This window comes from Oncorhynchus masou, chromosome 12 (assembly GCF_036934945.1).
Source record: "Oncorhynchus masou masou isolate Uvic2021 chromosome 12, UVic_Omas_1.1, whole genome shotgun sequence".
Classification (NCBI taxonomy): domain Eukaryota; kingdom Metazoa; phylum Chordata; class Actinopteri; order Salmoniformes; family Salmonidae; genus Oncorhynchus; species Oncorhynchus masou.
In genome coordinates this window covers 20400239-20416910 of record NC_088223.1, presented here as the reverse complement: position 1 = coordinate 20416910, position 16672 = coordinate 20400239, and the positions used below count along the sequence as shown (strand labels likewise).

The following is a 16672-nucleotide window of genomic DNA, read 5'->3' as shown; positions in this document are numbered from 1 at the left end:
TATATGTCAACTTTCTACTATGGGGGATAGTAGATTCATTGACATAGACTAGTGATTTTGCTGTTTGTCACTCGTCTTGCTGGCTGAGGAAAAGTGCATGTGGACAGTTATTCTAACATCTTCAAAGTGCACATCAGAATTGAGTAAGAAGGACCACATATGGTTACTTCCTCGACCGTTAATATGACTGACCATAATCTGAATGTGACTTCTGTCCTTCTGCACACTGTGGGTAGACGCCCTAATTAGTTGATGAACCCAATGCATATGTGTCCAGTCTCAAATGTCTGGAATAGTAAAATACTTCTGGACAAATGTCAGGCACCACATTTTCGAAACGGAAACCCTGACACACACATTTGGATGCAAGGACGCAAACATACACACACACACACACACACACACAAGCACACACTCGCACACGCACACTCTCACACACAACCCTTTAATCCTGTATAAAAAAAACAGCAGGCTTAATAATACAACGAGATGAACATCCATTCTCTCCAATGAGCAGCCAGTCTCACACAGCAGTAATGGAAAATGAAACCCTACACACTGTCCACCAGAATTACCACAGGGTGAGTGTGTGTGTGTTGTGTTGTGTGTGTGGGTACTGAACATGTTGCCAGAAGGTGTGTGTGTGGTAAACTCTTTTATGCCTGAGCCAGGATAGAAAGATACCAGTAAATGTCCAGAGTGAGCTCCTGCAGTTTCTGACATGTACAGTGTGCATGTGTATACATTGTGTGTGAGTTATTGCATGTGTTTGCATGTCTGCGTGTGTGTACAGTCTGAGCTGAGGTGAATGTCTGTAATGCTTTTGTCGCTGGATCGATGCAGCTCTTCTGTGGCTTGGGGTGACTGAGGGGGCTAACAACCTGCCTTGCCCCTCTTAGACCTCCTGTAGTAGTTACTCAGTTACACACGTTGTTACGGGCATTGTTTTTGGTGTTTAAAAATTCTAGTGTTTTTTTTTTGTCTCCACACCTTGAGATATACATTCAGGGAAATCGTCTCAAATTCTTACGATTTCAGAGTGTTGCCAACGTTACTGAAACCATAGCAACGTTGTTAGAGAGGCAGCAAGTAGAAGCTCTCCTTGTGACTGCTACTTGATAATAACCAGATTTTCATAGCTCTGCACACTTGCTCCGAGGTGACGTGTAAAGTTAATTTTTGAAAATATGCTCAGCGAACAGTCCCTCATTTTCGTCTCTTATTCTCCTTCTTTCCTCTCCATTCATTTTTAATCTCGCATAATGCATATGTGGTGACACAGGAATCAGTGCATTAAGAGGCTGCTAGCTGCTGTTAACCAGTGATGATTTCTCTATCAGAGTCCATCATGGCCAATTATGTTTTTTTTATTTTTTATGTTTACCCATTTTTCTCCCCAATTTCGTGGTATCCAATTGTTGTAGTAGCTACTATCTTGTCTCATCGCTACAACTCCCATACGGGCTCGGGAGAGACAAAGGTTGAAAGTCATGCGTCCTCCGATACACAACCCAACCAGCCGCACTGCTTCTTAACACAGCGCACATCCAACCCGGAAGCCAGCCGCACCAATGTGCCGGAGGAAACACCGTGTTTGTGGCAACCTTGGCTAGTGCGCACTGCGCCCGTGAGACAAGGACATCCCGACCAAGCCCTCCCTAACCCGGATGAAGCTAGGCCAATTGTGCGTCGCCCCACGGACCTCCCGGTCGCGGCCGGTTACGACAGAGCCTGGGCTCGAACCCAGAGTCTCTGATGGCCCAGCTGGCGCTGCAGTACAGCGCCCTTAACCACTGCGCCACCCGAGAGGCCCCAATTATGGTTATAGGCTCTTCTTCCATCCTCCGCAGACCAGACCATGCGACTACCACAGTTTACTGTTGCTTGATCACATCAACAGAAACGCTCCCTTCCTACAGTGGCTATTGTGAAACTGACTGGTTCACAAAATACAAAATGGTGAATTTGAGCTAGTCTGGTGTTGATAGTCTTTTCTAAAGATGAAAGTTAGTGTATTCATACTGTATGTGTGCTCTGTTGCTCATAAAGGCAGGTTCCAGGCCTGTGGCTGTCATCTCTTCTTGTGGTGATACTGTGTCTTTGTCCCAAATGGCACCCTATTCTGTATATTATGCACTACTTTTGACCATAGACTTATGGTACTGCACGATTTAAGGGATAGGGTCCTTTTGGGGCATAACCTGTATGTATGTTGGCTACAAGTGTCTTTCCACAATCTGAGCACTGTCAGCAATTAGCAGAGTGATCAATAAGGCAGGAATGGGGTCAAATCCAATCAGTCGATTCAGGAAGTAATCATCTAAGACAATGAGAATTAATAATGATGACAAAACGCTGATAATAACAACAACAATAATAATAATAATAATCATGAGATAATAACATTTTAGGTACTGGCCTCCATTGTCCTTCCAGGTCGAGGCAATCATTGTCAATGAGACCATACAGATTTGTCTCTTTTCTCTGACGGATATTTTGATTGATTGTATTATTATTTGATGATTGTGTTTCATATATAATATGTGTATGTTTGTATATTACAGGGCCCATTTCAAAATGAGACCTGTGTCTCAATGTGACTCCCTGTGTGTAAAAATACATGTAGAAAACATGTTTTTAATTTAATAAATTAAAGTTTGTGATCCGTCACCTTTTTCTTCATCTTGACATTCTTGAAGATCGCGTGGACTCTCCAGGTCTTGGCGAACATGGCGCCGAACGCTGTCGTATACCCTACGATGAGGATCCACGTTCTCACCTGCAACACGATGACAGAAACAGTCTCGTCAATAGCTGGCAAAGACTTAAGATCTAAACAAAGATCTAGACTGATCTAAACAAAGATCTAGACTGACAAGCTATTAGCATTTTTATTTCATTTATTTTATCTGACAAATTCAACAAAAGCTCTAGGAGTGCACTATAAATAGTGAATGTGCAAACTTTGGAGGAAGTCCTAGACTGACATCATGGCTGTCAAACTTGTGAATGTGTGTTATTAAAGTAAGAAACATACTGTAGCAGCATCTACTTTCTTGAGATTCAAGGATATTTAAACGCTCCAAATCCTACGATGCCTACTGTAGCTAGGCAAAAAACATATTTAGAATGAGTTGTAACTAAATAACAGCAACAAACCTATATCCTGTAGTAACTCCCACAGCATCTCATTTAACACGCTGGAAAAACACCACTTTAACACCCCATTGCACTAAATGCTGTTTGTGTTTGTTTGTCTATTTGTTGAAAGACATTCTTGGAATGGAGGCACAATCACAATGTAGGCAAAAAGCAATATGTGGAACAGACCAAGGCAAAAGATTCAGCAGCAAGCTTATTCTCCCCCCAGTGTTGCCTGAGGAAAATAAGAAATCAGCCGGGCCCTTTAGCCGCAGGGGCCCCAGCAACCCTGATGAAAAGTTGTGCTACCAGATGCCTGCAGCCAGCTCTCCTGGCGGTAACGGCCACTCTCTTTCTCCTTCCTACTGAGGAGCAATGATGCACTACATCAAATACTGGCCTGGTTTGTTTTGAGACTTAAACTGTAATATATTTTGTCAAATCAAAAGGTAACCAATCAGATGTTTCTGTAAGTGGGGTGGGGGAGGGGGGAAGGAGAGCAAGAGATGGATAGAGAAAAAGGTCAAGAAAAAACTACTGTAGCAGCCATACAAAGGAAACACAGTGCATATTGATTGGTTGGATCACACACTTTGCCTCAGCTCCTCCTCTCTGATTTGACAGCCTCCATTTTGGATTGTTTTCGCTGAGGCGAGCCAGGTTGGCAGACAGGCACACAATGGCAGTTGATACGTGCTGTGCCACCCGCCTAACTAACATTATTTAACAGTATTTATCTCTGTGGAAACCAGGAATGGATCCCTACTTCCTATTGAGTGGCACCCTACTTCCTACATAGTGCACTACTTTTAACCAGAGCCCTATGTGCCCTGGTCAAAAGTAGTGCACTATATAGAGAATAGGGTGCCATTTGGGACGTGAACCAGTTATCACTGTAATCAAACCTCTTTAATTAAACCAGAGGCTCAGATAGTCACGTTCAAACTGTTACTGTGGGAACAGGAGCTTAATATGTTCCATGTTAGGAAAGACCCAGCGACTGATCCAATCACCTCCCATTATATGAACTCCCATAACCTTTCTGAAGGCTGGAACATTAACCTGGATATCACACCTTTTAAAGGAAGGAGAACAATGATAGCTAATAGCTAGTGTTAGCCTGGGTCGCACACCTTGTGAAGGGGATCAAGAGAGAATGCTAGCTGGCAGATTTCGAAAGAGAGAAGACAGACGAGAATGATATAGTGTTAGCCTAGCATTAGCCTGGGATTTTAAACATCATTAGGACAGCAGATATGGGGTTCGAGCTATACAGGTTCAATACTCACGGTGCACAGGGCCTCAAACTCTTTGTCGGACACCAAGGAGCCATCCAGGCCAAAGAGGAAGATGGAGGAGTAGGACAGCATTCCTCCCAGAATGATGAGGTTGTTCATGTAGGGACTGGACATCTTGATCAGTCTGTAAGGAGAGGAGAGTTACAATAACAGGGACAGGAAGTTCTGAAATTGTGAGAGGAGTTCCAAAATTGAACATCTCAGATGTGACATTTTTCACATTGAAACACGTTACTGTACTGTGTGTTTTCCCAGTTCCATTCCAAGTAAAATGTGAACACAATTTCTCCAAGTTTGTATCTAGACATTTATATTTTATTTAACTAGACAAGTCAGTTAAGAACAACGGCCGGTTGTGATTCAGCCTGGAATCGAACTAGGGTCTGTAGTGACACCTCTAGCACTGAGATGCAGTGCTTTAGACTGCTGCGCCACTCGAGAGCCCTACAGATATACTGTAGCTTTCCTAAATTACATTTGAAACCTAATAGGTGCATGTCAGATAAGTGCAAACTCTATTTACTTAAAGTGCAGTTCCAATCCACATACACTATCTGCATTAGCTGAGGGGTGTGTTCATTAGTGCACAACGTAACAAACCCTAGCAAAATATTACGAAAATGTTAGTTTCTTATTGGGCAAGTTTAAGTAAGTTCTTCCCCGTTGCTGACAATTTGCTTCCGCTTGGTTGCTAGTGAATACACACCAGGATGTTTTTACGTTACAGTTTAATCACATCACTTAGGACAGCATGTCCCAAACCATCGTGTAAATCACGACTCAACTGTACATCATCAAATCAATAGGTAGTAAAATGTGTCTCTAAATGCAAGGAGAGAGGAAAGCACAACACTCCATCTATGGTTCTGATGCTGCAGAATCAGGTATAGTCGTAATGCACGACGAAGGTGAACAACATGAGTCCCTGTACACACCATGTCAATTAACCATATTCCTTTTTTCCATCTTGTGTTATTCATTGTATCCGCAATAAAGTTGATACATTATGTTAGAGGGGCTATGTCGTGACTATAGGCTGTGGCTCTATTGTCCTGTCTATAGGCTGTGGCTCTATTGTTCTGTCTATAGGCTGTGGCTCTAGTGTCCTGTCTATAGGCTGTGGCTCTATTGTCCTGTCTATAGGTTGTGGCTCTAGTGTCCCGTCTAAAGGCTGTGGCTCTATTGTCCTGTCTATAGGTTGTGGCTCTATTGTCCTGTCTAAAGGCTATGGCTCTATTGTCCTGTCTAAAGGCTGTGGCTCTATTGTCTTGTCTATAGGCTTTGGCTCTAGTGTCCTGTCTATAGGCTATGGCTCTATTGGCCTGTCTAAAGGCTATGGCTCTATTGTCCTGTCTAAAGGCTGAGGCTCTATTGTCCTGTCTAAAGGCTGTGGCTCTATTGTCCTGTCTAAAGGCTGTGGCTCTATTGTCCTGTCTAAAGGCTGTGGCTCTATTGTCTTGTCTATAGGCTTTGGCTCTAGTGTCCTGTCTATAGGCTATGGCTCTATTGGCCTGTCTAAAGGCTATGGCTCTATTGTCCTGTCTAAAGGCTGAGGCTCTATTGTCCTGTCTAAAGGCTGTGGCTCTATTGTCCTGTCTAAAGGCTGTGGCTCTATTGTCCTGTCTAAAGGCTGTGGCTCTATTGTCCTGTCTAAAGGCTATGGCTCTATTGTCCTGTCTAAAGGCTGTGGCTCTATTGTCTTGTCTATAGGCTTTGGCTCTAGTGTCCTGTCTATAGGCTATGGCTCTATTGGCCTGTCTAAAGGCTATGGCTCTATTGTCCTGTCTAAAGGCTGTGGCTCTATTGTCCTGTCTAAAGGCTGTGGCTCTATTGTCCTGTCTATAGGCTGTGGCTCTATTGTCCTGTCTATAGGCTGTGGCTCTATTGTCCTGTCTAAAGGCTGTGACTATATTGTTCTGTCTAAAGGCTGTGACTCTATTGTCCTGGTTAAAGGCTGTGGCTCTATTGTCCTGTCTATAGGCTGTGGCTCTATTGTTCTGTCTAAAGGCTGTGGCTCTATTGTCCTGTCTAAAGGTTGTGGCTCTATTGTCCTGTCTAAATGCTGTGGCTCTATTGTCCTGTCTATAGGCTGTGGCTCTAGTGTCCTGTCTATAGGCTGTGGCTCTATTGTCCTGTCTAAAGGTTGTGGCTCTATTGTCCTGTCTAAATGCTGTGGCTCTATTGTCCTGTCTATAGGCTGTGGCTCTATTGTCCTGTCTATAGGCTGTGGCTCTAGTGTCCTGTCTATAGGCTGTGGCTCTATTGTTCTGTCTAAAGGCTGTGGCTCTATTGTCCTGTCTAAAGACTGTGGCTCTATTGTTCTGTCTAAAGGCTGTGGCTCTATTGTTCTGTCTAAAGGCTGTGGCTCTATTGTTCTGTCTATAGGCTGTGGCTCTATTGTCCTGTCTAAAGGCTGTGGCTCTATTGTTCTGTCTAAAGGCTGTGGCTCTATTGTTCTGTCTAAAGGCTGTGGCTCTATTGTTCTGTCTATAGGCTGTGGCTCTATTGTCCTGTCTAAAGGCTGTGGCTCTAGTGTCCTGTCTAAAGGCTGTGGCTCTATTGTTCTGTCTATAGGCTGTGGCTCTATTGTCCTGTCTAAAGGCTGTGGCCCTAGTGTCCTGTCTAAAGGCTGTGGCTCTATTGTTCTGTCTAAAGGCTGTGGCTCTATTGTCCTGTCTAAAGGCTGTGGCTCTAGTGTCCTGTCTAAAGGCTGTGGCTCTAGTGTCCTGTCTAAAGGCTGTGGCTCTATTGTTCTGTCTATAGGCTGTGGCTCTATTGTTCTGTCTATAGGCTGTGGCTCTATTGTCCTGTCTAAAGGCTGTGGCTCTATTGTCCTGTCTAAAGGCTGTGGCTCTATTGTCCTGTCTAAAGGCTGTGGCTCTAGTGTCCTGTCTAAAGGCTGTGGCTCTATTGTCCTGTCTAAAGGCTGTGGCTCTAGTGTCCTGTCTAAAGGCTGTGGCTCTATTGTTCTGTCTATAGGCTGTGGCTCTATTGTTCTGTCTAAAGGCTGTGGCTCTATTGTTCTGTCTAAAGGCTGTGGCTCTATTGTTCTGTCTATAGGCTGTGGCTCTATTGTTCTGTCTAAAGGCTGTGGCTCTATTGTCCTGTCTAAAGGCTGTGGCTCTATTGTCCTGTCTAAAGGCTGTGGCTCTAGTGTCCTGTCTAAAGGCTGTGGCTCTATTGTCCTGTCTAAAGGCTGTGGCTCTAGGACCTTTGACAGAGATTTGCTGTCCTCTCTTCCTGAGGGCTGTGTGTAGGGTGAATGCTTCATGTTGGTGGTGGATGAGCTGATGTTCATTACCCTAGTGATACATCTTACATTATTTTACATTAACATACAGTTATCTGTATGTTAATGAAATTATCTGAAATTATCTTTCTCAAAATTGTTTGTATATTTCCCCATAAAATAATATGTAATCTGAATATTTTGTTCCCTAAAAAAGGAAAAATAATATATATATATTTTTTTTATGTGGCGACCCCACTGCAACCCCTAGGGGTCCTGACCCAGTCTTTGAATATCACTGGTGTAGGGTGTAGTCGACCCTAGACGCTGGTCTGGGGTCAGTTTTGCAATGATAGGATTGGGGAAGGAGAAACTGATCCTAGATCTGTACTGAGAAGAAACTCCACCACGGTGCTCTACTAGTCTGGCCAGTATTAGAACACCAAGCTCCAAGTCCTCCTGACTTCAGTCTGGAAAGGCTATTTGATGTTGACGATGCGTCGATATTGAAGAGGCTGTACTTTTTTACTGACGGGTCTTTCTCACTTTCACATGGAACAACCACTTCCAATACAACTGCTGGAGTTTCAAATCCAAACAAAGTGAGGTCTCAGACTCTCAACCCCTCAGGAAAGAAAAAAACATCTGAGAGAACCAATCAAACCTCAGCCCATTTCTGCACTAATACTGCATTTACAACGGAATCCTGTCCAGACCAGTGTGTTATACAGCTCTCCCTTGCTGTGAGCTCTACCCCCTCCTCCCCCCATTTCCTTCCTTCTTCCACTTACCTGTGGTTGCGGTTCTTGATGTTGAAGAAGAGGAAGGCCCCTGCCATGAGCATGCCCAGGATGGTGATAACAGACAGGATGCTGTAGAGGGGTACGTTGATGTTGCGACGCTGCAGACGCACAAACGTACGGTCCTTAGGAGGCTCCACCCCTGGAATAAAGAGGAGGAAGAAAATAAGACAAATAACTTCTACAGGGGAAGGATAGACAACCAAAATGAGCCCTGACCAGTAACCTATTTAACATTGAAAAACAATGTTGATTCAACCAGTTTTTGCCCAGTGGATCTGCTATGATGCCAAAAAATATGTGAATGTCTTCCTCTTCATTCCAGGAGTGGAGCCTTCAAATTAAGTTACTTTCCTTTTTGTGGCGTTGTTTCCACATCATTTCAACAAAATAATGATATGTGATGATGATCAATGTGGAAAACTGTCGGATTTGCAAAAAGTCATCAATGTAACATATTTTTGTTTTGTTTTCACCCAACCTGAATTTACGTTTAATTCACAATAGCTGACAACTCAACCAAATGTAAATCAAAACTAGACGTTAAACTGATGTCTGTGCTCAGTGGTGATGTTCTTAGCCTGAGAAATGTATTATAATCCACATAGAATGATTTAGATTTTATGTTTGTCCACTTGCCCAGTGACTTTGATTCTATGTAAAGTACTGGACACTTCTACAGGAGAAGGATTGATCCAAAAAACGCCTACATTTGGCTACTTTCTTATCAGCTGCGTAAATCTACCTCCACACAAGATTAGTCGTTGTGGTCAGCTGTTTCTTATGCTTATGCTTTCCTCTATCCGCCCTCTCCGTGCCAATCCATTTCTCAACTTACTGAGCTCTACTTATGACGGTTTGACACATAGAAACAATTGTTTTAGCTGAAACTGTCCCAGATTGTGAGTATATGGGACAAAAGGGAGGAAGGAATTGGGGGTCATTGTGGTAATCACCAGGAATCAAAGAAAAGACAAAGAATGTCAACACACGCAAACATGGATACATAAAACGTCTGGTGATTAATGATTAAACGTAGAATGATTGGTTGAGAGGAGCATTCTGGATGCCATGGGTCCCACGGAGGAGCTGTATTGTGTGTGTGTGTGTGTGTGTGTGTGCGTGTGCGTGTGCATGCGTGTGCGTGTGTGTGTGTGTGAGACGTGTTTAGTGAACACACACACACGGTCTGATCTACCTACCTTGGAACCTCATGGTGTTGTTAATAAGGTCCAGGACATCAGCAATAGCGTTGTACTCTCCGACCTTCACCTCCTGACCCTCTGTTAGGAACACAAACAGAGACGGACACATTAGTCAGGACTGCATGGACACCTCAGACAACCTCTTACTCTCAGTCCACTTCACAGCTCTCGCAGAGCATAACATTGACCCAAAATAATTATCTTTCAAATAGACAAGACTGCACTTAATCCAATGCTAGGAATACTGCAGAATGGGGTCTCATTTATGCCATGTGTGTTTTAGCTAAGTGTGGAAATCAAGCTAATTTAAAGTACAAGCACTGGGTGAATGTTTTTGATACATTTTGGTTACAATGGCCAGCAGCAGTACCATACTGGGGTGTATTCATTAGTGCACAACGTAGCAAACTGTTTTGCAAATGAAAATGTTTTGCAATGGAAATTAGCATTTCTTATTGGACAAGTTCAGGTTAGTCCCTCTCTATTTCAGCCCATTTGCTTCCGTTTGTTTCCTAGTGAATAAACAAATTACCGGAGAGCTAGGTCTTCAGTGAAGAAGCCAATCATAAAAATAAAAGCAACAATAAATAAAACCAATTGCACGCTGGCATTTGTAACACAATATCCATTTACATTTTCACAGGTACAGTAAAATGAGTTTCAATTGTGATATATCCCGATCCATAACACAAACCTCTCTCTCCTGAGTGATATTTAAACCAGGCATTTCCTTCAAGAGCCGTCTTAAAGACTGATATTGGTCCCACGTGTAATATCGGCTTTCCATTGACCCTGGCACAAACACCAGCTCCATCACTCTTTCTCATAAAACAGGGGTAAACTTACACACAACACACTGGGGAGGAGGGAGAGGAGACAATTCTCTGTTTCTCTCTCTCTCTGTTTTCTCTCTCTAAGGAAGCATTTCACTGTTGTATTCGGCGCATGTGATAAATACAATTTGATTTGATTTATATCAATGAATATGCATAAAAGCGTTATGCGACTACTATGGTCCTGAGCTGCTATGTTAGGGCAAACCCTTCACCCAACTTCTGAAATGACATTTCACGCCTGTTTGTTCAATTAACTCCTTCATTCCTGTAAATCAGATTCAGATGTATACAACTAGCCTGAACCCTGGATCTGTTTGGCGTGACCACCATAGGAGTGGCAAGACAGCATAAACAGATCAAGGATCAGTGCATTTCTGTAAATCACATTCAGATGTATACAACTAGCCTGAACCCTGGATCTGTTTGGCGTGACCACCATAGGAGTGGCAAGACAGCATAAACAGATCAAGGATCAGTGCATTTCTGTAAATCAGATTCAGATGTATACAACTAGTCTGAACCCTGGATCTGTTTGGCGTGACCACCATAGGAGTGGCAAGACAGCATAAACAGATCAAGGATCAGTGCATTTCTGTAAATCACATTCAGATTTATGACCCAAGTGCCTAATAAGGTTCTAGACACAGTCTCTATGGCATCATGGTATAACAGGCTAGTCTATATGACATCATGGCATAACAGCCTAGTCTATATGACATCATGGTATAATAGGCTAGTCTATATGACATCATGGTAAAACAGGCCAGTCTATATGACATCATGGTAAAACAGGCTAGTCTATATGACATCATGGTATAATAGGCTAGTCTATATGACATCATGGTAAAACAGGCCAGTCTATATGACATCATGGTAAAACAGGCTAGTCTATATGACATCATGGTATAATAGGCTAGTCTATATGACATCATGGTATAACAGACTAGTCTATATGACATCATGGTATAACAGACTAGTCTATATGACATCAGGGTATAACAGACTAGTCTATATGACATCATGGTACAATAGGCTAGTCTATATGACATCATGGTACAATAGGCTAGTCTATATGACATCATGGTATAACAGGCTAGTCTATATGGCTATAGAATTGGGATTCATTGAACAATGAATTAACCTTAACTGAAAGCATAGAGGGAACCACCTTCAAAATCAAATCAAATCAAATTGTATTTGTCACATACACATGGTTAGCAAATGTTAATGCGAGTGTAGCGAAATGCTTGTGCTTCTAGTTCCGACAATGCAGTAATAACCAACAAGTAATCTAACTCACAATTCCTAAACTACTGTCTTATACACAGTGTAAGGGGATAAAGAATATGTACATAAGGATATATGAATGAGTGATGGTACAGAGCAGCATAGGCAAGATACAGTAGATGGTATCGAGTACAGTATATACATATGAGATGAGTATGTAAACAAAGTGGCATAGTTAAAGTGGCTAGTGATACATGTATTACATAAGGATGCAGTCGATGATATAGAGTACAGTATATACGTATGCATATGAGATGAATAATGTAGGGTAAGTAACATGATATAAGGTAGCATTGTTTAAAGTGGCTAGTGATATATTTACATCATTTCCCATCAATCCCCATTATTAAAGTGGCTGGAGTTGAGTCAGTGTCAGTGTGTTGGCAGCAGCCACTCAATGTTAGTGGTGGCTGTTTAACAGTCTGATGGCCTTGAGATAGAAGCTGTTTTTCAGTCTCTCGGTCTTCATCACACCTGACTACTAAACTATAGGAAATTACTCAAATATTAATGTATTTTGCTTGGGTTTCGTACACTAGTTAATGTTTTTTTTAAATGCTACTATATAATAGCACTGAGCACATTATTTTGCTTTGTCAAAGGTCACAGTTATTTCCTCACTATATATACTGTAGTACCCAAGGCAGCGTCCCAGGTGACTTTGTGTAATGTGACCTGTAGGCAGATGGGCTGAGAGGGTGTTGGGTGAAGTTGCCTCCTAGATGTTGATCTTGGGTCAGGTTTGCATTTTCCACAACTAATGTTTAAAGTTAGGATAGGGGAGGGGAAGCTGACTCTAAATCTCTATCTTCCCCACAGAGTGGGGCTGAGGGTGAAAGACAGACTCTGACAATCGGAACCTCCAGAAGGGGAATGAATGAACCCACAGTGAGCTGCTTCCACACTGCGTGAGGACAGACGACTGGGCTGAGGAGAGGATCATATCCTGGTTAAATATTGAGCCCAGGCAATCCCTCCTCTATCTCGATCTCATGTGTCAAACAGTCGTTACCCTTATAGGGAGGGAGGGAGGGAGGGAGAATAAGGGCATGATATGAATGGAGGGAGAGAGAGAGAGGAAAAGAGGAGGATGTGCACCAGGGAGGAGACAATGAGAGAGAGAGAGAGAGAGAGAGAGAGAGAGAGAGAGAGAGAGAGAGAGAGGTAACAGGAGACAAATAGGTGTCAAGGGGGAGGGAGAGTGGCAGGAGAGGGGAGTGATATGCCTAAGGTGCTCATGATAACATTTCTCCCACAGCACTATTGAGCAAGCCCTCTCCAGTTCACTGATGATAACATTTCTTTGCTTATCAATGATATGACTGCCAGTTGCATTCCAATTGAAAAGCTCCATCACTCCCACAAGCAAACAGGACTGTCTGCCCTGTGGGTTTCCACACACACACACACACACACGCACACACACGTTACACGCAATTTAAGCTACCACGGGGAGAACCTCTGCAGTGGGGTAGATAAGATTGGGGGAGAGTGGATTAATAAAAACACGTTGGTGCTGAGGGAGGGTAGGGCCAGGGGAGCAGGGGAGAATCCCCCAAATACAGATCACATTTCTGGGTAGAAAATCCCACCCGGCAACCCCCTGGTTCACCTGCAGTCAACAAACACTCGCTGGATTACTAGGACATCATCATCAGCCAGACAGCAACCGCGGCACCCACTCATAATAGTAGAGCAATTCAACAGACAGCAACCGCGGCACCCACTCATAATAGTAGAGCAATTCAACAGACAACAACCGCAGCACCCACTCATAATAGTAGAGCAATTCAACAGACAGCAACCGCAGCACCCACTCATAATAGTAGAGCAATTCAACAGACAGCAACCGCAGCACCCACTCATAATAGTAGAGCAATTCAACAGACAGCAACCGCAGCACCCACTCATAATAGTAGAGCATTTCAACAGACAGCAACCGCAGCACCCACTCATAGTAGTAGAGCAATTCAACAGAACATCACAACAATCCCTCTATTTCTGAAACTATCCGCCGCCATTGTCGCAACCCCTATTACCAGCCTGTTCAACCTCTCTTTCATATCGTCTGAGATCCCCAAGGATTGGAAAGCTGCCGCAGTCATCCCCCTCTTCAAAGGGGGAGACACCCTGGACCCAAACTGTTACAGACCTATATCCATTCTGCCTTGCCTATCTAAGGTCTTCGAAAGCCAAGTCAACAAACAGGTCACTGAACATCTCGAATCCCACCGTACCTTCTCCGCTATGCAATCTGGTTTCCGAGCCGGTCACGGGTGCACCACAGCCACACTCAAGGTACTAAACGACATCATAACCGCCATCGATAAAAGACAGTACTGTGCAGCCGTCTTCATCGACCTTGCCAAGGCTTTCGACTCTGTCAATCACCATATTCTTATCGGCAGACTCAGTAGCCTCGGTTTTTCGGATGACTGCCTTGCCTGGTTCACCAATTACTTTGCAGACAGAGTTCAGTGTGTCAAATCGGAGAGCATGTTGTCCGGTCCTCTGGCAGTCTCTATGGGGGTGCCACAGGGTTCAATTCTCGGGCCGACTCTTTTTTCTGTATATATCAATGATGTTGCTCTTGCTGCGGGCGATTCCCTGATCCACCTCTACGCAGACGACACCATTCTATATACTTTCGGCCCGTCCTTGGACACTGTGCTATCTAACCTCCAAACGAGCTTCAATGCCATACAACACTCCTTCCGTGGCCTCCAACTGCTCTTAAACGCTAGTAAAACCAAATGCATGCTTTTCAACCGATCGCTGCCTGCACCCGCATGCCCGACTAGCATCACCACACTGGATGGTTCCGACCTTGAATATGTGGACACCTATAAGTACCTAGGTGTCTGGCTAGACTGCAAACTCTCCTTCCAGACCCATATCAAACATCTCCAATCGAAAATCAAATCAAGAGCCGGCTTTCTATTCCGTAACAAAGCCTCCTTCACTCACGCTGCCAAGCTTACCCTAGTAAAACTGACTATCCTACCGATCCTCGACTTCGGCGATGTCATCTACAAAATTGCTTCCAACACTCTTCTCAGCAAACTAGACTCCCCTTTTTTTCTACTGTGTTATTGACTTGTTAATTGTTTACTCCATGTGTAACTCTGTGTTGTCTGTTCACACTGCTATGCTTTATCTTGGCCAGGTCGCAGTTGTAAACGAGAACTTGTTCTCAACTAGCCTACCCTGGTTAAATAAAGGTGAAATAAAATGTAAAAAAATGTGCTTACCTTGAAACTGTGTGAATTTGATCGTGCCCATCCGTTCTCCGTTCCTGAACATGACTTGGCCCTGGATAGAAAAATAATTCAAAACACTTTTAGAACATTTGGAAATTAAAACCTCTGAGGTCTCAATGCAGAATACAATGCAATTCTTACATTGTCCATATCAGCTACCAAGTTGAAACCGAACATTGTTGGTCCTTATTTAACCAGCAAAACCATCTGAATAGTTCACCCTCTTCAGGGTACATCAAGTCCCTTGATTAAAGTGACAACGATGGCGAACAGCAGATGCAGAGGAAGTAGTAGAGACAGACGATGAAAAGAAGCTTGATTTCATTAGAATTTAGATGCACTGTTTTCTTGACATGCCACTAAGTCTTGGCACATTAACTGATTTGTGTGGACAACGAGGGGGTCTGGCACTGGGCTTCTTATTGGATTAGAAGTCTGCAAAAAATGTATTTTTTAATATGAGGTAAACAAAATGATTGGTCAGCAGATTCATTTCCTGATATCCTTATAATCAAAGGAGTGTCAGATTCCTGTCTGATTCCGTAAGTCCCTATCACACATCTTCTTTAGAGGGGCTTTTAGAAAAACATTTTGTAAGTGGAAATCTCACCATTGGATACTGAACAGACATCAATAGTTGGTACTACTACCATTAAAACCTCGACATGTCTTTGATGTCAACCCTGATGAAAGCAACTGGATACTAATGACACTCCACCTAGATCATCACTGATATTCCAAAAAACAACAATCAAGGCCAAATAAAATTATCAATTATATTCAAATATTTTCTGGGGGAAAAGGTCTGTCAACTAACACATTGCCTTTCCTCCCGTATCCCTCCTTATCCATCAACACTGACCAATTAATTTGTCCAGCCATCTGCCCATAGAACTCCTTAATTAAACATTTAGCTGGATCTGGGATTATTGGCGGCTACGGAAAAAAAACAGGTGAACGAGAGAGAGAGAGAGAGAGAGAGAGAGAGAGAGAGAGAGAGAGAGAGAGAGAGAGAGAGAGAGAGAGAGAGAGAGAGAGAGAGAGTTAACATGGAGCTGATTAAAGCAGCACTGGCAGAGAGATGGGAAGGGAGGAAGATGACAGACTGAAGGACTAATTTTGTCTCAAAAACACGCAGAGGCTTTGAAGTCAGTCGCTGGGCGGGTTTCCACCCTCTGATTGGTTCCCTGTTTTTGTACAGCATATGTGATTGTGGCTGTCTGTGTGAGCGAGGAAGAGAGCTAGCTAAAGTGACTGCCTTCACAGATCAGGATAACTGTGGTTGGATGGTGCTAAGAGTTGTCTGTTATTGTATGGAATTTAAAGGCCCAGTGCAGTCATACTTCTGTTTTGCCTGTATTTTATATCTATTGTACAACAGCTGATGAAACTAACACTGTAAAAGTGTGAAAACATTTGATCAGTGTCATTTCCTGATAGTTGCTGGTTGAAAACATAATCTACACAGGACCTTCTAATCAGCAGGTTTGCATGGGGGGAGGAGTTTCGGCTTTCCATGGTGACATCATCATGCGGTAAATTGGTTATTAAACCAATAGGAAAGAGAGTTCCAAACCTCTTTGCCAATAACAGCTACTTTTCAGTTTCCCCATCCC

General features: G+C 43.2%; 1 protein-coding gene across 1 annotated transcript in view; it reads right to left on the bottom strand.

The window, feature by feature from the left end:
• Positions 1 to 16672, bottom strand: part of gabbr2 (gamma-aminobutyric acid (GABA) B receptor, 2) — a 405067-nt gene that overhangs the window by 130690 nt on the left and 257705 nt on the right. The window contains exons 8-12 of the mRNA XM_064979858.1: positions 15048 to 15108; positions 9671 to 9751; positions 8460 to 8610; positions 4431 to 4563; positions 2672 to 2779 (exon numbers count right to left, since the gene is read on the bottom strand). Coding sequence (XP_064835930.1) covers positions 2672 to 2779; positions 4431 to 4563; positions 8460 to 8610; positions 9671 to 9751; positions 15048 to 15108 — 534 coding nt within the window. The remainder of the gene's footprint in view (positions 1 to 2671; positions 2780 to 4430; positions 4564 to 8459; positions 8611 to 9670; positions 9752 to 15047; positions 15109 to 16672) is intronic.